Source organism: Myotis daubentonii, chromosome 8, assembly GCF_963259705.1.
Source record: "Myotis daubentonii chromosome 8, mMyoDau2.1, whole genome shotgun sequence".
Taxonomy (NCBI): domain Eukaryota; kingdom Metazoa; phylum Chordata; class Mammalia; order Chiroptera; family Vespertilionidae; genus Myotis; species Myotis daubentonii.
In genome coordinates this window covers 11,682,434-11,702,591 of record NC_081847.1, presented here as the reverse complement: position 1 = coordinate 11,702,591, position 20,158 = coordinate 11,682,434, and the positions used below count along the sequence as shown (strand labels likewise).

The window sequence follows — 20,158 nt, the reverse complement described above, 5'->3', positions numbered from 1 at the left end:
TTGCCCACTTCGGATCTTTTTAAACCCTTCATTGAGGAAACCGCGATTAGTACCATTTCACAGACAGAAAAGAGATGCTCAGAGCTCGGCCTCATCGAGGGGCAGCTCCCACCTGGGTGCAGGCTGTTGTGTTGGACACACCTCAGCCCCACTCAAGTCCCCCACGATGTGATCCTTGGATGGGTCCTTCCCAACTCTAACCCTCCGTGTTCCCATCTGAAAAAGGGGTTTGTTAACAGACCCATCTCACAGGTCGTGGTCAGGATTAAAAGGGAGACTTCAAAAAAAGTGTGTCTCGTTCATTAAATAATATGGGCCAACAAGGTCAACCAGATCAAACGCCATCTTTTCTTGGGCAGTTTCTAAGTGGTTGGCACTGGCTAGGTGGTGTCTTATGTTGTGTATTTCACCAAATATGTGCTGACCACATCCACGCGTTCACACATATGACTGCGCTCGTTCCTGCTGGTCTTGGTGGATCCCAAACCATAACCCGGTTTCTCGGCCCCGATTGTTAGCATTTCTCAAAGTGAGGTTCCCAGGCCGCCGGCAGCACAATCGCCTGGCTGGGGAGGCACTTAACGGACATGCGGACACCGGGCCACTCCCTGACCCGCTGCTCTCGAATCTCCTAGACGAGGCTGGGCATTTGCATTTGCATTTTAACAATCTTTCCAGGTGACTTGTTACCCACATTTGCTTGAGAGCCAAGTTCCACACTTAAAAGGCCACCTGAGGACAAGGGGACCTCCTCCAGGGGAGGCCTGGCATCCTGAGAGAGCCCAGAGGCAAAGCAAACGAACCCAATTAGCCTCCGAAAGAGGAACCGAGGAGCGGCAACCAGCAACCAAAATTACCCTCCGGGGGTCCACTTCCCTCTCTCTCTCTGATGCAACCTCTAACACCTACGGCTGCTGATTGGGGTGACACCATCCAGGGCCTGTGGGAGGGCTCTCAGGAAGCCACTGGGCCTCCCAGGCCTGCGCTGCCACCCCCAGCTGCCCCCACAGACACCCACTCGCCTCTTCAACCGTCAGAGATCCCAGTCCATCCAGCCCACACCCCCTGCCACGTTCTCACCCAATCAGGGGCCGCCCTTTTAGAGGCGTCCTGAGGGTCCCGGGCTCACCCTGGCAGCTGGAGCTTGGCGGTGGCCCTGGCCAGGAGACTTCCCCAGGCTTCCCTCCTGCCCCCGGATTCTGGCACGTCATAAAGCGGCCGGGGTTCCTGTGTTTTATGAGCTCTGAATCAACAGGGCGCTGTTGGTTTAAGCAGTTTGGGTGTTTACTTTCACTGGCAACAGTGGCGGACGGGGAGCAGAGCCGCAGCGGCCAGGCTCCCCGAGGGAGAGTGACAGGGCGCGGGGTCCTCCGGGCTGGCCGGGCTGGCCGGGAGCGGGGACGTTACTGTCTGACTGTCTGCAGTCCGCTCGGTCACAACGGTGCGCGGCCAAGAATTACAATCTACACGACGACCTCAGGAGAGACGGGAGAGGCTGGTGGGGAAAACTCGTCTGTGCAGAGTGGGTGGGTTCTGCGAATAACGGCCAATAATTACAGCCGTCAACAGGCCTCAGCGCCCGGGCACCTCACGTACACGTTTTGGTTTATGTTATGAAACACGCACGGGGGGTGGGGGGGCCTCTTAGGGGGATAGGTTAAAGGCATGGATGCTGCCGTGTAACCGGCCAAGTTCAAAGCCCAGCTCGATGACATCTTAGCTTTGGGACCTTGGGCAAGTCACTTAATCTGTGCTTGATTTTTTTTTTTTTTCCATCTATAAAATGGGGAAAGTCATAGTTCCACCTCAGAGGGCCGTTTGCAGATTAAATGAGCTAATGCATAGGAAGCGTGTGGCACCTTGTCAGGGTCGGTGACTGTTGTTTATTTTTATTGCTAGGCTGCAGAAGGTCACAAAGCACGAATTATTCCCATTTTGGAGCTGAGTTTCCCAGGGGAAAAGGGATATGTCTGAGGCCTCACAGCCAAGTCAGGACCCAGATGGTGGGATTCCACCACCTCAAGGGGCCCCTTTTTAGCAAAATGGACAAGGACCCAGTGGGAAAGCGGCCGGCCGGCCCAGCCAGGCGAGCAGGTCCTCCCGCCGTCTCCTGCTGGCTCAGCACTCAGCACTCCTGGCCAAGGCGCTCAGCTGCTGTAAACCTGTCTTGTCTCCTCATCAGGCCCCTGTCCTTGGCTGTGAGCCTGGCCCTGCTGAGCCTGGCCTGGCCCAGGACACGGTGCTGACTCAGGCCTCGCCTGGGAGGGGCCGTGAGCAGGGCCAACAGACCAGCCCCCGAGGCCCTGAGGCCCCCACCCTGGCCACTCCTGGGTCTTCCCTGTAAGTGGGAGGTTGGGACAGAGGAAGCCAATTCTCCCTGAGTGCGGGGTTCACCTCTGTGAGGGTGAACCGTGGGACTGGGGTGCAGGGTGCGGAAATGGGGTGCACAGTGCACGAGACCACCTGATAGCTCTGGACTGTGTGGGACCTCAGCTTCCTCATGGAAAGTGGAGCAGTAAGCCCCAGCCGGTTTGGCTCAGTGGATAGAGCATCGGCCTGCAGACCAAAGGGTCCCAGGTTCAATTCCAGCCAGGGGCACATATCTTGGTTGCAGGCTCCTCCCCAGCCCGGGCCTTGGTCCAGGCTTATGCAGGAGGCAACCAATCAATGTGTTTTTCTCACATTGATGCTTCTCTCTGTCTTTCCCTCTCTATTCCACTCTCCCTAAAAAAATAAAAGAAAAAATAAAAGAAAGTGGAGCAGTAACATCTCCCGCCAGACTGGCCGGTCATCTCCTCCAATCCACACAGCACAGGTCCTGATCAGAGAATCGCTATCCCGTTTCAATGTGCTAACAGGTAGCCCCTTCAGAATAGCCCCACCAATCTCCACATAACAGCCCTTCCTGAGGGCCCCACGAATCCCCATCTGACTGGGAACCCAGAGCTCTCTGCCCCGTCCCTGGCCAGGTGAGTGACCATAGCACATCGCCTAACCCAGTGGTCGGCAAACTGCGGCCCCTTGAGTGTGGCTCTTCCACAAAATACCACGTGCGGGCGCGCACGCACAGTGCGATTGAAACTTCGTGGCCACACTCAAGGGGCCAAAGAGCCGCATGTGGCTCGCGAGCCGCAGTTTGCCGACCACTGGCCTACCCTTCTGAAGCTTCACCTGCTGGGATGTGAGCTCCAAGAAGGCAGCATTCTGTGCCCCAAACACGGGCGCTAATCGGTGCGCGATTAAAATTTCTGAATGAATGGGTGAGTCTTCTGAGACTATGGCGAGGATGAAACAAGTTAACAAGAAATAGGGAGGCACACCCAAGGTCTTCCATAAAAACGTGGTTCTGCCCTCCCTGCCCCTGCACAGCTAGCTCAGGAAAGGGCCATAACCATATGTCCAGGTAACCATACTAATTGGCAGAAAAGCCACCCCAATCCTGAGCTCCTGGCCCCAAACCCAACTTCCCTGCAATCGCCTGCAGCCGACCCACTACACAGGCCAGATAACCATCTGGATTCCTTCTCAGCAGCAGGGCATGCTGCTAGCTGCCAGCACGATTGTTTCACCTGAAACAATCAGCGTTTGTTAAACTCCCACACCTGCCTCCTGCTGCCTGCCCTGGTCTCTCAACAGCGACAAAGTGGCAGCCAGAGATATGTAAAGTCTGCTTTGCAAAGCTACGGGAGGGCTGCAAGCAGGAAAGTCTGAGACACGCCACAAGAGAGGTCATTCTATTGGGATGGGATAGGTACTATTACTATTCCCATTTCATAGATGAGGAAACTGAGGCTCAGAGTGCTCAGTAACGTCCCCAGGACTAAGCAGCCATTTAGTGGCAGAGGCAGGATTTGAACCCAAGCTCACACTACCCACCACCACCCTAAACAATGGACCTCGCCCGTACCTCACACAATATGCAAAAATTTATCTGAGCCGAATCATACCCCTAAACCTAAATGCCAGAATCAAAAAGCTTCTAGAAGAAAACAGAAAATACCTTTGCTATCTTCAGAGAGGCAGAGATTTCTTGAGGGTACACAAAAAGCACTAATCCCAAAAGAAAAGAAAATGACACATCAGACTTCATCAAAATAAAATATTGATGCTCCTAATAAGACACAATTAAGAAAAGTAATAGTAATAGACAAGCCACAGACAGGGGGAAATGTTTATAATACATAGATCTGACAAAGGACTCTATCCAGAACACACACACAAAAAAAACAAACCCAAAAACAGAAAATGGGCTAAAGCTCTCGACAGCCACCTTTCCAAAGAAGACATAGGCAGCCAACAAGTACACGGATTGGCCCTCAGAATCATTAGTCATTAGGGAAATTCAAATTATGCAAATTATGCCTTATGCACAAGGACATGCCATTTTACACTCACTAGAATGGCTGCAATTAAACATACTATCAAAATCAAATATTAGGGAGGACGTGGAACTCTCACACACTCTTGTACAGAGTGAAAATACAAAAACTGAAGCATACACTTTCCTCAGAGAAATGAAACCATTTGTCCACAAAAGGCCTGGAACCAGCCTGTTCATAGCAGCCTTATCTGTCGTACTCAAACCCCAGAAACAACCCAAATGTCTATCAAGGGTGAGTAAACAATTGTTACATTCATACAATCCAGTACTGTTCACGCAGTCACAGCGACGGATCACAAAGGCATCGGGCTGAGCACAGACGGCCGCACACAGAGAGTGCACACTGCATACTCCCATTATATGAAGTTCTAGAACAGGGAGAGCCGATCTATGCTGATGGCAATCAGAGCCGTGGGGGCCTGGGGGGTGGTACTGACCGCGGGTACCAGGGAACTTTCAGGGGTGGGGGACATGAGGGGTGTTTACACATGGGCATACATTTGTCCGAAACCACTGAACCGAAGCCTTACAACCTGTGCAATTTATTGTCCCTTCATTAACCCACAGCGAAACGTACTTATGTGGATAGCTTCAAAGACCAAGGGAGAAATCCATTTTCTAGTCCACGCCCCAGACCTGCCCCCAATTCCTGCAAAATGCGGACAGTGGATTCACGTGCTGGGCGGGGCTTGGTGGGAAATGGCTTTGGGTGTTTTCTGAAAAGCGATGAACACAGAGACCCCTTTGCAGAGACCCTCGGGGAGGTTTTCACAGAAGGATCTGCACTATGGCCCTCTCTGTTACAGCTCATCGCTGCCTTTCTCTCCTGCCGGGCAGCCCGGAGATGCTTGTTTTCATGCTTTCATTTTTTATTTTTTTATTTGACCAACATTCTAGAGACGGCTGCTCTGTGCCAGGCCCTGGGTAACACCTGCTGGGCCCTATCCTCTGAGACCAGAACAATCTTCCTCCTCAAGGGGCCATCCATCCAGGGACCTCAGATAAGAAGGAGTTAATCAATTGATGGAAGGAGGGGTGGGGCACAGAAGGGGCGGGGCAACAAGGTCAGTGGGTCTTAAACTTTGCCTCACCCCAGAATCCCCAGGGTCCCTCTGAAAGTCTCCATGCAGACCAACCAACTCAGGGGCTCTGCAGTAGAATTTGGGCATCACGTATTTTTCTCAAAACTCCCCAGCTGACTCCAAGTTTGAGGACCAGTGCTCTGGGTGGAGGGGACACAGTCATTGAAAGCCTGCAAGTCACAGAAGGATGCCAGTGGGTTCGGGAACTGAGGACCAGAGAGGAAAGTGAAGTCAAGGAATGTTGCAGAGGAGGTGTCGTGGGTGAAGAGCCCCCACCCGGAACCTCAGAATGTGACCTCCTGTGAAGAGGGTCTTTGAAGGTGTGACTAAGGTGAGGACGGGCATGAAGCCGTCTGGATTAAGGTGTGCCCTACATCCCACGAGAGTGTCCTTGGGAGAGACAGAAAAGGACACTGAGAAGAAGGCACCGTGAACAGGGGTGATCAGGTGATGCGGCTACAAGCCCAGCAGCACCAGCGGCTGCCGGCCACCTTTGGGAGCTGGGAGCGAGGCCTGGCGCAGACTCTCCCTCAGAGCCGCCAGGAGGAACCCACCTGCCCACACCTTGATTTTGGGCGTCCCGCCTCCAGGTCTGTGACAGAATAAATTTTTGTTGTTTTAAGCCTCCCAGGTGGTGGCAATTGGTCACGTCAGCCCTGGGACACTCAGACAAGAGGGAAGCCAGGGCTCAACCCCCACAGGGGACTTGGAGCGGGAGCTGAGGACACTGAGGAGCCCAGTGCGAGGAGGAGGACAGGCCCAGGGCTGCGATCTGTGGGTGGCTTGTTGCTGGGGAAGATGAGGGTGTGCCCCTCTGACCTCTCCCATGTTCTTGGAACCGTGGGAGGCACGGCTATCTGCCTGGAGTGGGAACGGGTGAAGGCGGCGTCCGGCGCTTAGAAGACTGGAGCAGGTTCAAAATACTCTTCTGAGAACAAGGGAGGAACTAAAAGTGTCTCCTTGGCAACACGGAAGACGTGGAAACAGCAGACTAGACAGCTGAGGCGCCGTCCATGCAAAGGTGAGGCCTGACCTCTGACACGCTGGCCTGTAGGTACATCTAAGGGCTTGGCACATCTGCAAAGAGGTCCACCTTCCAGGCAGTGGCCTCCAGTAGTCTGTTCAAGTTCTTTTTCTCCCAGAATCTGAGAATTTACCCTCAATCCCTCCGATGTTACATAAAAGGCACCTCCAAAGTAAATAACTTAGCCTTGCAAATAGGTCCCGGCTCATGGAGTGTTCGTCTTACCTACGCGCCCTCCCCAAGGGCTACACACACAAAGTCAATCAGTCAATAAATGCTTCTTGCACACACACTGTGCCAATACATTGATGGACTAATTGTCAATAAATACTTATGGAATACCTCCCGAAGGTTCACACGGTAAGTCAATTAGTCCATAAATACTTATTAAACTACCAGGGATTGGTCTAGGATTTTAGAACAAAGAAGGAAATAAAAATATCAAAAAATTCTGGGTGGTGAGAGGGATAGTGGCCAATTGGTAGCTCAACTTGGCGTTGCACGATAGAGTGCTGTCATAGCAACCAAAAGAAGACGGTATGTCACAGAGGAAGAAGCGGGAGACTCTGGATTTGCTCCCTCTGAATGAAAACGGTGAATCACTTTACCAAGAAAGTCTGTTTCCTTATCTCTCAAAGCAAGGTCGTCGAATCAGCCAAATGCTTTCTTAAAAGAAAAGAAAAACAACCGACATTCACGGTGCAAACGACTTCACCATGCCCGGAAGATCTCGCGGGAGGTGCTTGTGGTTGGGTGATGATCGGGAAAGTCTCAGATCAGCAGGAGATAAGTTGACTGGAGGGACCCTGTGTGTGGCCCTCCCCGAGGCCTCCTGTTTCCCACCTTGCTACTAACCACAGCCCCATCCAGGACCGTGAGTCACTTGCCAGAAAGGGGAGTCCTTATCTTCTCAAAACCCCCCCAATCACAGAGGAAGAGCCTGAGTTTCCTTCCCAAAACATCTTCAGATGTTCAAAAGCGGGGGGGGGGGGGGGGGCAGGCAGTCACCATGACTAGCACTCAGAGGACAGGGGTTGGGGCCGCTGGGCAAGAAGGGGAATTCCAATGTTTCTGAGATATGTTTGTCAACACTTGTCTTCCCTTGTGGCCTCCTGCTGGGTCTGTCTTCTAGCATCAGAGCACGGACTCACCACCACATTTGTCCCGTCCCTCATCTTGACCCCCCTCCCCTCCCCAGGGCTGGAAGAAATCAGGGGGCTCTTTCATCTCTTTCCAAAGGCCAACCAAGACCAAGGGCTGTCTTCTCTCTCGCAGAGGGCCCAGCCTCTCTCCTTGCTGGCTTCTCCTCCTAAGGGCTAGTCTTTCTCAGCCCTTTCTGCATAAAATATTCATGCTTGCCCTTTATTCATTGGTGTCTGATTAAGAATACCTATGATTAATCAAAGCCCCGCGCCGCAGGTTTTATCTGATCCATAAAGGATTTTGAATTCGTTGCAGCTTTTTAAAAATCAGGAGACTTCGGTTTATCTTAAAAAGTCGGACGACGTGGCCACACTGCGTCACAGTCCCACATGGACATTCTGGCCGGAGTCGCGTGACAGCAGTCTGTTTAGATGGGAAGCGCCATTCTGGTCCCGGTCCCCACCCCTCCCGGTTGTTGCCCACCCAACACACTTGACTCATTTCCATCACTCCCCTGGCTTCTGTAGAAAACCGGTTTTTTTTGACCCCCCAGATATGGTAAAATGCCCAAGGAAAAATCCTGAAACGTAACTGAATATAGAACATGATTACAACAACTTAAAAAATATTCTTAGAAGAGGCTAAAAAAAATAATATAAATGGCCTTTGTTTCAGAAAAAATGGTTACTTTGTTTGTTCTTTATGCTTTTAAAGATGATTTCTGAACTCTCAACAACTGACCAAACAATAAGCTTTGTCCCATCTAATGGCAAAACCAACAACAAAACTGGCAGGAAGGGCCTAAGATTGAGCTCAAAGTGGCCGCCTCTCTCAAAGCCTGGTAGAAACGAGCCAGGGTGTACTGGACTCTGACCGCCTCCTGCCTCTTTGCTTGGGCATCTTTACAGCCACCGGAACGTCAGCTCGTTGAGGACAGAGAAAACCTCTTGCTCATTTGCAGGACGCCAGCAACACACGGGACATCAGTGGATTCTCAGTAAACGCACAGGGATGGGCTGAGGGTGACGGGGCAGCATGGCTCCTGGGTGCCAAAGCTCCCGTTCAAGCGCCACCCTGCCACTTTGGGGTTGTGCTGCCCTACCCCCTCCTCTCCTGTGAAATGTGCACGGTGACACCCGCCATCACCAAGGACGGCTGTCAGTATTCAACAAGCTCAATAGGAAGAGCCACTGTCATATCGTCGTTATTCTTATTGAAAGAAAAACAGAGGAAAAGAAAGAGGACGCGGTGTATGGTGAACTCACTCCAACGCCAGCTAACCGTTTTGAAAACCAGAACATTTATACATCTCCAATCTTCTAAGCAAAGCTGTGGGCGACTCATTAGCGGTATTATTTTTTAATTTCCTGTGAGGCCGCAAACCCTCCACAAGTAAATCGAAGCAGACAAAAGCCTTTAAGTGTGTTCTGGCGCCGGCCCCTTGGGTCATCTGGGGCCCGCTCTTGATCCTTGTGGGTCCTGTGACCTTTGCGGGGTACCGGGCCCAGGGTGCCTTGCGGTGGGGCGGGGGCGGGGGAGGGGGTGTCACATAGAGTCCACTCCAAAAACCGACCCTGCCCAGAGCCCCACTTACAGCACTCGATGGGGTTCGACGCGGTCTGCAGGGAGACGATCCTCCCACTGGCCTCGGGAATGTGCACCCGGAACACCAGCCTCACCCGCGTGTTCTTCCTGCCGATGTCCGTCTCGCCTTTGCGCAGCTCGATGTCAGCGTTCCTCAGCTTCAGGATGCCCGCGCAGTCGATGCTGCCCGAGGACGAGAACCCCATTTACAGCCAGCCATCTTAGCGAGCAGGAGAGATCCCCCACAAAGCCAGCTTCGCCAGGTAAGCCAAATAACCCCTCAGCCAGACACCAGAAGGAACTGCAACACACTGATACGTATTTCAGCCAGGGATTTATACCGAGAGGGGAGTCAAACACTTATAAAGCAATTAGAGGAACTCCCCGGGGGAAATGACTTCTCTAGTGAGATTTTTCATGCCAACTTTTCGACTCTCAAAAGCATCTGAAAAGCTCAAACACGCCACTGGCGAAACTGCTTCTGGACGAGCCAATAGAGAACAGCGGTGTGTCAACGTTAACACCTTGAATTTGATAAATGCGCTGTGGCCACGGAAGAATGCATTCTTGGTCTAAGGATATGGATGCGGACGTATTTAAAAAGTCAAAAGGCATGATTTCTGCAACTAACTTCAGGAAAAAATGGAGAGTGATCAAGCAAATGCGAAAACGGTTAACAACTGGCAAATCTGAGTGAACAGTATGCTGGAGAGAGTTCTTGTTTCTTGCAGTTTTCCTGTACGTTTGAGATTTATTTCTAATAAAAAGATTTTTCAACTCCAATACATGGGTGCAATGGTCCCCAAATGTTAGCCACACGCAAATGACCTGGTGAGTTTTGACCTATCATGACTTAATAATTTTCTTTAGGTCAAATAACATTTTTAATGTCAATGAATTTAGTCTCATCCCAACCAACAGAACCCAAAGATGCCTAAGTAATACATGAAAAACATCTAGGTAACGCACTTTTAAAACGGAAACTTTAAAGCAGTCACCTCTCTGCGTCCATCACAGACTGGGAAACACCATTCCCCGCTCCTCCACCAACTCCAGGGAGTCTGCTCTCCCAAACCCCTGCCACTCGGACCCACCGCCCTCAGCCCCAGCCCTTACGTCGCCCTCATGTTGTTTTTTGGCTCCAGCGGGATCTCCAGGACTTTGGTGTTGCCAACGATCTTCTCGTAGCTGGTGGTGGTGACGGTTTTTCCCGTGATCCGGTGCACCTGGTAGAAGGCGTGGGGCTTAAGGATCCGCTCGTCGGCCGTCCCGATGAAGATCTGAAGCCCCAGCGGCTTGTTCTCCATGTAGCCGTGCAGCTGGGGGAGAGAGCACAGAATCAGGTTATGGCAGCTCCACTGATGTGCAGGGTGCGGAGGCTGGGGCCCAATAAACAAAAGGACCCAAGAAACTCCTGGGCCATAGAGAGAGCATAGGATCGCTGTCTCGTCTCGATGGAAGGAGATCTGGAAGCAACCTTGAGTCCAGCCAGAGGGGACTGCGTCAATAAACTACACTTACTAAGACACAGCCAAAAAGTATGCTTCAGCCGCGGATGGGGGCTGGCAGCGGGAGTGTGGCATGGCAGTGAGGATAGAAATAATCAGAGGAGACATGCCTCTTGACAACGGTTGTCTGGGAAGAAGGAACTTTCACTTGTCAATGCCTGATTGCAATCAACAAGTTTGATTTTGTGATAAATAAATAAAAAGAATGAGCAAGGCAAAAGTACCATCATCTAAGACCAAAGAAAATGGAAGACTGGAAGGAAATAGGTACCACGTAGGACAGACAAAGGACTAGGACACAGATTGTATGAAGAATGCCTACAGGTGAGAAAGTCAAGGATGAGATTCCTGGGTGTCCTAGTGAACGCCAAGTCCTACCCCGAGTCTCTCCCCATCTCCTTCTGCTTCTCTTCGTCCCATCTAACAAAGGATACATTTCCTCAGTTCCTTTCGCTTAGAGCAGCGGTTCTCAGCCTGTGGGTCGCGACCCCTTTGGCGGTCGAACAACCCTTTCACAGGGGTCGCCTAAGACCATCCTGCATATCAGATATTTACATTACGATTCATAACAGTAGCAACATTACAGTTAGGAAGTAGCAACAAAAATAATTTTATGGTTGGGTCACAACATGAGGAACTGTATTTAAAGGGCCAGAAGGTTGAGAACCACTGGCTTAGAGGAATTTCCTCAATTCCTTTCCCCCACACCTTGACTACCACCTCTTTGAGGGCAGGAATGTCTGTTTTTGCAACTTGCCACAAAATCCCAGCATCTAAAATAATGCTGGGCATATGGTGTACATCCTAGTGTATATTTGCTGAATCCTATCTAATAAAGAGGGAATATGCAAATTGACCGTCACAGTCACAAAGATGGCGGCGCCCAGACCCCTCAGCCCTGCCAGAGCCCCCCAGTCATTTCAGCCCCCCTGGGGGGGAAAAGGGGGTGGCAAGCACATGGTGCAGCTGGATCTGCCCTCAGCCCCCCAGTTGCCCCAGGGCCAGCCCGAGGCGCAGGCAAGCCTCAGATGGAGGCTGCCCAGCAGCCCAGGGCCAACCGAGGCTTGCGCTGCCGGCAGTGGCAGCAGTGGAGGTGTGATGGGGGCGTTGCCTTCCCCTGATCTCTGAGTCGCCTCCCGCCCCTGAGGGCTCCCGGACTCTGAGAGAGGGCAGGCTGGCTGAGGGACGCCCCCTCCAGTGCATAAATTTTCCTGCACAAGGCCTCTAGTGAATTAATAAAACTATCCAACAGAAAAAATGAGCAAGAGATTTGAACAGGCAATTCATAGAAAAACAAATAGCATAGTAAAGATGTTCAATTTGACTTACAAATGGGAAAATGCAAATTAAACAACCATGAGATCCATTTTTCACCTGTTAGGTTGGCACACATGTAAATATTTGATCATATCAGGCATTTTGCAGCCTATGGAGACACAGGCACTGTCATGCAGCTGATAGGATATAAACTGGTATAACCATGTTAATGAGTATTAAGTAACAACTGCTAAAATTAAAAATACATATTCTCTATGACCCAGTAATTTCATCTCTCAATATTTCTAGGAGACATATTGGCATGCAGGAGATAGGCACAAACATGTTTACTATAAAAATAAGGAACAATAAACAATTAGTCATATAATAGGCTTATGAGCACTATGACACCACCAGGCTATGAAAGACTGCAGCAATTACAAATATATATAAGGCTGCGATCTCTGGATGGATCCAGAAAGATCTAAGACATACTGTTGAAAGAGAAAAGCAATTTGTAGAAAAATATGGATAGTGTGATAAAACTTATTCTAAACATGCTGAATGTTTTCAATCCACCCATTTATACACACGTACATGGAATAGGAAAAGATGCAGAAGGATGAACTCCAAACTGACCACACCGTGATCAGTTCTAAGGATGGAGGGGGAGACCAAGATTGAGAAGGTGGTCAGAGGAATTTAAAATTTATTCACAATGTTCTATGAAGAATGCATTTCTGGAAACCTGTGAAAATTAACATGAAGATGGGTTCCTGTCTTCCACTCCCGAGCTGAGAAACGCCGGGCAAATCATTTAATCCTCTGTGCCTCTCTCTGCAAACTGAGGGGAACTATGACAAGTGGCCACTCACTAAGATCCCGCCCTTCCATAACGTGCTACAGAATTTCAGCAGGATCTCCAGTCGGCTGCCAAAAAACAGAGGTCCAGTGGGCAATCACTCGCGGTCTAGCATTGTGCTATCCAACCAAACCTTAAGCAAAATTGAAAATTTGGTCTCTCAGCTGCACATGTCAATTGGTGTGTAGCCACAAGCGGCCAGTGGCCACGGTAATGGACAGCTCAGACGGAGAACGTTTCCGCCATCGAGAAAAGTTCTGTCGGACAATGCCAGCCTAGAAAGATGGAATCCTCCCGTCCCCGTCTAAAAACCATACAAAGACACGGGTTGGAAGTGGAGCAGAGCCAGATGGCAACCTTTTTCGTGCTCTGCTAGGCCACCGCCCATGGCATTTACATGTGTGTCTGATCCACGCCCAAGAGGCACCGTAGGGCAAAGACTGAAACCCAGGGCAGAGCCTCTTATCTTTCTTCCCCCCACACACATGGAAGAACAGGGCGCTGTTGTCAGTGACAAAAATCAAAGGAAGCAGGGCGGCGCTGAGAAGAGATTTTGCTTTTGCTTTGCATTTGGAGCCAAGAGAAATATATTTCCTCATCCTGCCTCCTGGATTTAGAAGGAAGTGGTAAACACAGCCTCACGTATAGAGAAGGTAGGTAGGCAGACGGACTGTATGCCCTAAGGTTCCTTCCTCCTCCCATGACAGAAGAGCAGAAATTGCAGGCAGAGTGTATCCATGGTAAACACCCAGGGAACACCTGCAGATAAAATCTGTCATGTCCCCACGGCCCCACCTGAATCCAGCTACCTCTGTCCCCTCCCCTGCTGGCACACCTAGTCCAAGCCACCATTGCCTCTCCCAGGAATGACCATCACTACCCTCTAACTGGCCTCTTGCTGGTCTTTTACAGATGAGCCCAGTGATCTTTTAGAAGTGCAAATCGGACTAAGGTACTCTCCAGCTTACAACCCTCCAAAGACTTCCTGTGGCCTTAGAATAAGATTGAAATCTGGTGCCGTGGCCTGTGAGGCTTCCAACAGCCCAGCCTCTGCCTTCTTCTCCCTCCATCCTATTAGGTTCCTGCCAACACCAGCCATCCGTCTGTTCCCTGAGCACATCAGGCTCTTTCTGACCTCAGGGCCTTTGCCCAGCCTTCTTGTCTGCTTGGAATTCTCTCCCACCAATACATTTCGTTCTCAGATCTTCAGGTCTTTCCAGGATATTATTTACATACATCCAGCGCCGGAGCCAGCTCTTTCAGCCTTGCAAGAAACAATTGTTAAATTTCTAGGAATTTTAAGAGCCAGTAGATATCACTTTGGTAGTTTGAAATCAGCCACGGTGGGAATATTTCCACCACAAAAATGGGCAAGTGCTAAAAACTGGGCTTGTTTTTATATCCTCAAGAATTGGTCTTAAGCATTCACTAGCACACTGCTGGAATAGTTGCTCCATTACCACCTGAAATTTTCTCCTTAGTTGTTTATTTGCTTAGTATCTCTCTCTCCCACCTGAGCATGAGGCCCATGGTAGTAGGAACCATGTATATGTTGGCAGTGTGATCTATATCCGTGTTGGATGAATGATCACCATAGCAACAATGCAGCAGCTAAGGGTGCACTTCCCTCAGGCCAGGCACTGCACTCGATGTTACACCAGGATCCCAACAACTCTAGGTAGGGCGGGCCCATTTTATAGGGCGGAAACTGAGACTTGCAAAGGTTGGGCAACTTGTCCCAGCCAATAAATACTGTTAGTAGCAGGGAGAGCCCGGATGTGAACGCCGGGCCATCAGGCACCAAGTCTCCCACCTTATCCCACACCCTCTCCACGTCCCCGCGTCTGCTCTGTGTCCCCGCTCTCTGATCTATGACTGCAGGTCAGAAAGTGCAGATCGGGTCCTCATAGAAAATACAAGAAGTACTAAATGATAAGATCAAGAATGTTCTTCCTGCTGACGAGAGAGAGAGAGAGAGAGAGAGAGAGAGAGAGAGAGAGAGAGAGAGAGAGAGAGAGAGAGAGAGGCTATGAAGGGAGGAAAAGAAACAGACGTCAGCAACCAAAACAAGTAAATAGGGTTGCGGCTTGAGGGAGAAACCCTCTCCTTGAAGAAGCGCCTCTCTGGAAGGAACCCCATTCGCTGCTGGTGGGGTGCCGACTGGGACAGCGGCCGTGGAACACAGTCTGGAGGTTCTTCAAAAATGAAGGACAGACTTACCCTATGACCCAGCAATCCCTCTCCTGGGTATCTACCCGAAAACATGTATTTGTAAAGACATATGCACCCCTATGTTCATTGCAGCATTATTCACGGTGGCCAAGACGTGGAAACCACCAACGTGTCTGCGATACAGGACTGGATGAAGAAGATGTGGTACATACATACAATGAAATACTACTCAGCCACAAGAAAAGATGAAATACTGCCATTTGCGAATATTACGCTAAGCCAGTGGTTCTCAACCTTCCTAATGCCGCGACCCTTTAATACAGTTCCTCATGTTGTGGTGACCCCCAACCATAAGATTATTTTCGTTGCTACTTCATAACTGTAATTTTGCTACTGTTATGAATCGTCATGTAAATATCTGATATGCAGGATGTATTTTCATTGTTACAAATGGAACATAATTAAAGCATAGTGATTAATCACAAAAACAATATGTAATTATATATGTGTTTTCTGGCGGTCTTAGGTGACCCCTGTGAAAGGGTCGTTCGACCTCCAAAGGGGTCGCGACCCACAGGTAGAGAACCGCTGCGCTAAGTGAAAGAAGTCAGGAAAAGCGAAGAACCATATGATTTCACTCGTATGTGGGATACAAAACTGAAACTCATAGACACAGATAACAGTATGGTGGTTCCCAGAGGGAAAGGGGTGGGGGTGGGAGTAACTGGGGGCCTAAAATATGGTGATGGAAGATGGTTTGACTATGGGTGGTGAGCCCACAATGCAATATGCAGATCTTGTATCACAGAAATATACACTTGAAACCTATATGATCTATTAACCAATGTCACTCCAATAAATTTAATAAAGATAGATAGATAGATGATAGATGATAGATAGATAGATAGATAGATAGATAGATAGATAGATAGATAGATGATAGCTAGCTAGCTAGCCTCCCTGGGCCCAGGAGCAGCCCCTGGTTGAGCTGGACTAGCTGATACAATGTGAGTGATGGAACCGCCTCACCTTGGTGAGGGCCCCTCCCCGGGACACCGAGGCGTGTGGGATAGTAGAAAGAAGAACGTGTGTGTATCTCCATCCTGGCTCTGCTTCTCAATCACTGTGTGTCCTCGAGCAGCGACCCCACCCCTCTGAGTTCCTATTTACCATCATAAAACAGGGACACCCTCAGGCCCTTTTGAAGCCTAAATAAGACAACTTTTGAAGGTCCCCAAAGCCTTTGACACCCAGTAGGTGCCCATGAACAAGGATTTTCCTGGTCATCAGAGGATGATGCAAATCAACACACGGAGGGGAGATTATAGAGCTGAATGGGGCGGCGAAGAATGAACGTGAAGGTCCCGCAGAGTGAAAAACCCGGAACATCCTCCCGCGTGCGAAACCCAGGCACTGGCCCCTGTCAGCACCGTGGGCGTCCCACACTGGCCTGGATGCCGGGCAAAGGCCGGCCGGTGGAGAGGGCGCCGTCCTGTGTGAAGAGAACACTTCCCTCCGCTCTCCACCTCCCTGGCCCCAGAACGTGCGAGAAGCTGCCTCGGGAGGTTTGCAAAAAGAGCACAGAGCTAATTACTTGTCTCTCCAAAGAACGGGGGATGTGGGTCTTACAAACACCACTTAATGTCTTGGGGCTGCATGACCTGCCCTCCAGGGCCCGAACGCCCTGCTGCCCTGCCTGAGGGAGACCTTGGTGCCAGGGCCTCTCTCTGGCCAGCAGGTCGCCCTCCAGCCGCAGCAGGCACTGCTGCAACCAGGAGCTCAAGAGCTCCACTTCCTGCTCCGCGGAGAAGAGAGGGAAAGTTCTCTGATTCTGGTAATTCCCCAGGCTGCTGACACGGTTCCAGGAAGTCATGTTTCTGGTGCAGATCATGAGGTGATTTAATCTGCAGGGCAATGCTGGGGGGCAGGGGGAAGGGGTGAGCCCTCTCCTGGGGGAGAGAGCTGAGGCTCCGCGGGTGAAGTGCCTGGCTCCTGACCTACAGCTCGAAAGCCTTCAGGGGGACCAAGGGATGAGGGATGTTTCTTCCCCCGTGTCACAGCTGGCCCTGCTCAGGAAAGGGCCAGCTCTCGGGTCTGGGCTGCGGTCCACGCCCCAGCTCAGCGAGAGCATCCCGGAGGCGAACGTCTCAGGCCTCAGACCCGCTGTGTCACCGTGTCACAGAGAAAGCTCCTCACACCCACCCCACCCCCAGCTTCAAGCTCTGCCCCCTCTTATCCTGAAGCACAGATAAAAGGGCATCAGCGTTTGTTGATTCTTGCTTTTCCTTTGTCTCGTTATAAAAGTTAACAAAGGTTCATTCATTACAGGGAAAAGAGACAATGAAAAAATGTGGAAATTAGAAAGAAAAGACTCCCTCAAAATGTACAGTATTCTGGTAGACGTCCTTCCAGATTTTCCTTCCAGTCATATGGAGAAACATATTTGGGATTCTATTTTACATACTGTTTCCACTTAACAATATGGTAGGGCCATTTCCTCTTGCCATTAAGTCTTGTTTTATGAGACAATCTCAAAGGACAGCCTGGTAGTTCCCAGGGCTCAGACTAGCAGAAGGTGAGGGAGGTGCCCTCGGTGCATGCTTTAAGGAGGCACGGGCTCTCAGGGTCATGCGCATGCAAGGTGGGCACCTAAGAGTAAGTGCTGCCTTAAATTTTGCCCCCTCCTCCTTGTCCTACCTCCCCGTCCCCACTGTGCCTCACCCAGGTCCCAGTCTTGGCATTTCCATCCCATGGGCCACGGTTCAAATTGACCCCTGCAGTTGGACATTGAGGTTATTTCAACCTTCTCATCACGCCGCAACGAGAACTCTTGTACACGGCGCTTCCCTGAAGACAGTTTCTCTATCAGCTCTGCTCAGAGCCTTTCAAACACTCTCAGATGGACCGGGCTGCCACCACATCCAAAAATGTGGGATTGATTTCCAAAATGGCAACGGGTCAAAGAAACTGTTTTGAATCTTACTAAAATCAAACTTGAACAATGTTAAGTAGCATTTTTTTTTTTGTTGAATTTGGAATATTAGGAAATTGGTATCATCCTCAAAGATCTCGCTCGGAAAGCAACGGCCGTGGGCGTGTTTTATTGCCGCTCCCCTCTGCCACATGGCACGGGGGCAGAGGATCTGTGCAAACGCACATGGGTCCCAGATTCGGCCTGTATTTTTAGATACAAAAGTCACAGAACATACCTGCCACCCCAACCCCATGCCCATCCCTCACACACATGTGCATGTGCACGTACACACACACACACACACACACACACACACACACACACACACCCATCTAATGAGCATATGTTAATTAACTGCATTAAAAATTCTAATTCCTGATACGTCCTGCTGCCTCATCCCCATACTGGATCCAACTCAGAGTCCTGTCCATTCTACTGCCTAAGCCCACTCAAATCCACTCTCTCCTCCTCCATCGCTACCTCCCATCATGAAAGTGGTAGAGTCCAAACTACCACCATTTCCTCTGGGAAGTTTCCCTGCATCCCCTCCAGTCCTTACCCACTATTGTCCACCTTGCACCTGAAGGACCTTTTATAAACTCCGGTCGGCTGTCAATCAATCACACTCAGCACTCATTGGCTCCAACGCCCTGCATGATCTGGCTCCGCCCCACATCACACCCCCAGCCCCTTTCCACATTCTTCCCTGTGTATGGTTTTGCAGGAACAACCCACTCCCTCTACCTCCTCCCTTGCCTTTGTCCTCCTTAATTCCTACTTATACAGAAGCAGCCGTGGCTCAAATATAATTTTGCAGGAAAATCTTTCCTTGCTTCCCAGATGAGGCAGGGCCTCCCAGGAATATGTCTTCTTTGTTGTGTTTATCATAATTGCAAGATATAATTAATTACCCAATTAGTTGTTGCATGTCTGCCTTTCCATTCTGTTAAAGCTCTAGGGATTTTACAGAAGAGGAAACTGAGGCTCAAACATGTGAGGTCGCCCACGAAGCAAGCCACAGAGCAGGGGTCTGAGCCGGGTCTGAGCTGGAGGAACGCTTCCTTGCTCAGCTCTGGGACTGATGTAAACAAAAGACCGAGCCTGGGTGCTACCCAGCGATCTTACAGTTACCTTTCAAATTTACAAACGTGCACTCCCGTGGGTGTTATAATTCCACTACAGTGAGTGTGTTATTTTAAGGCACCCTGGCAGATGAGTGGGAGAAACGAAGGACTAGGTTATTCAGTGTAGCACTCTAATTGTTGTTTGTTTGTTTTAATCCCCACCCGAGGCTATTTTCTTCCACTGATTTTTAGAGAGAGTGGAACAGAGAAGGAAGGAGAGAGAGAAATAGAGAAATATTGATGGAACAGAAACACATCAATTGATTGCTTCCTGCACACACCCTGACCAGGGTCCTAGCTGGGGAGGAGCCTGCAACCAAGGTATGTGCCCTTGACCAGAATCGAACCTGGGACCCTTTGGTCTTCAGGCCAGACTCTCTATGCACTGAGCAAACTGGCTAGGGCAGTGCAGCACTCTTTAAAATAGCAAAAGATTGGAAAATCCCCCCAGTATTAACTACAACAATCAAGGCTTAACTACAACAAGACTGCGCACAAAGACCACTAGGGGGTGCACCAAGAAAGCATAAAAAATGCGGAGACAAAGCAACAGGACAAAACTGTCAATGGAAGATATAGAGTTCAGAACCACACTTTTAAGGTCTCTCAAGAACTGTCTAGAAGCCGCCGATAAACGTAATGAGATCTACAAGAAATCTAATGAGACCCTCGATGTTATGATAAAGAACCAACTAGAAATTAAGCATACACTGACTGAAATAACGAATGCTATACAGACTCCCAACAGCAGACCAGAGGAGCACAAGAATCAAGTCAAAGATTTGAAATGCGAAGAAGCAAAAAACACCCAACCGGAAAAGCAAAATGAAAAAAGAATCCGAAAATACGAAGATAGTGTAAGGAGCCTCTGGGACAGCTTCAAGCGTACCAATATCAGAATTATAGGGGTGCCAGAAGATGAGAGAGAGCAAGATATTGAAAACCTATTTGAAGAAATAATGACAGAAAACTTCCCCTACCTGGTGAAAGAAATAGACTTACAAGTCCAGGAAGCGCAGAGAACCCCAAACAAAAGGAATCCAAAGA

General features: G+C 50.0%; 1 protein-coding gene across 5 annotated transcripts in view; it reads right to left on the bottom strand.

Annotated features, from left to right (window-relative positions):
• NFATC2 (nuclear factor of activated T cells 2) overlaps window positions 1–20,158 on the bottom strand; it is a 150,449-nt gene that overhangs the window by 63,304 nt on the left and 66,987 nt on the right. For all 5 annotated transcript variants that reach the window (XM_059705299.1, XM_059705300.1, XM_059705298.1 and 2 more), the window contains exons 4-5: window positions 10,331–10,533; window positions 9,225–9,397 (exon numbers count right to left, since the gene is read on the bottom strand). In XM_059705299.1, the coding sequence (XP_059561282.1) occupies window positions 9,225–9,397; window positions 10,331–10,533 (376 nt within the window). The remainder of the gene's footprint in view (window positions 1–9,224; window positions 9,398–10,330; window positions 10,534–20,158) is intronic.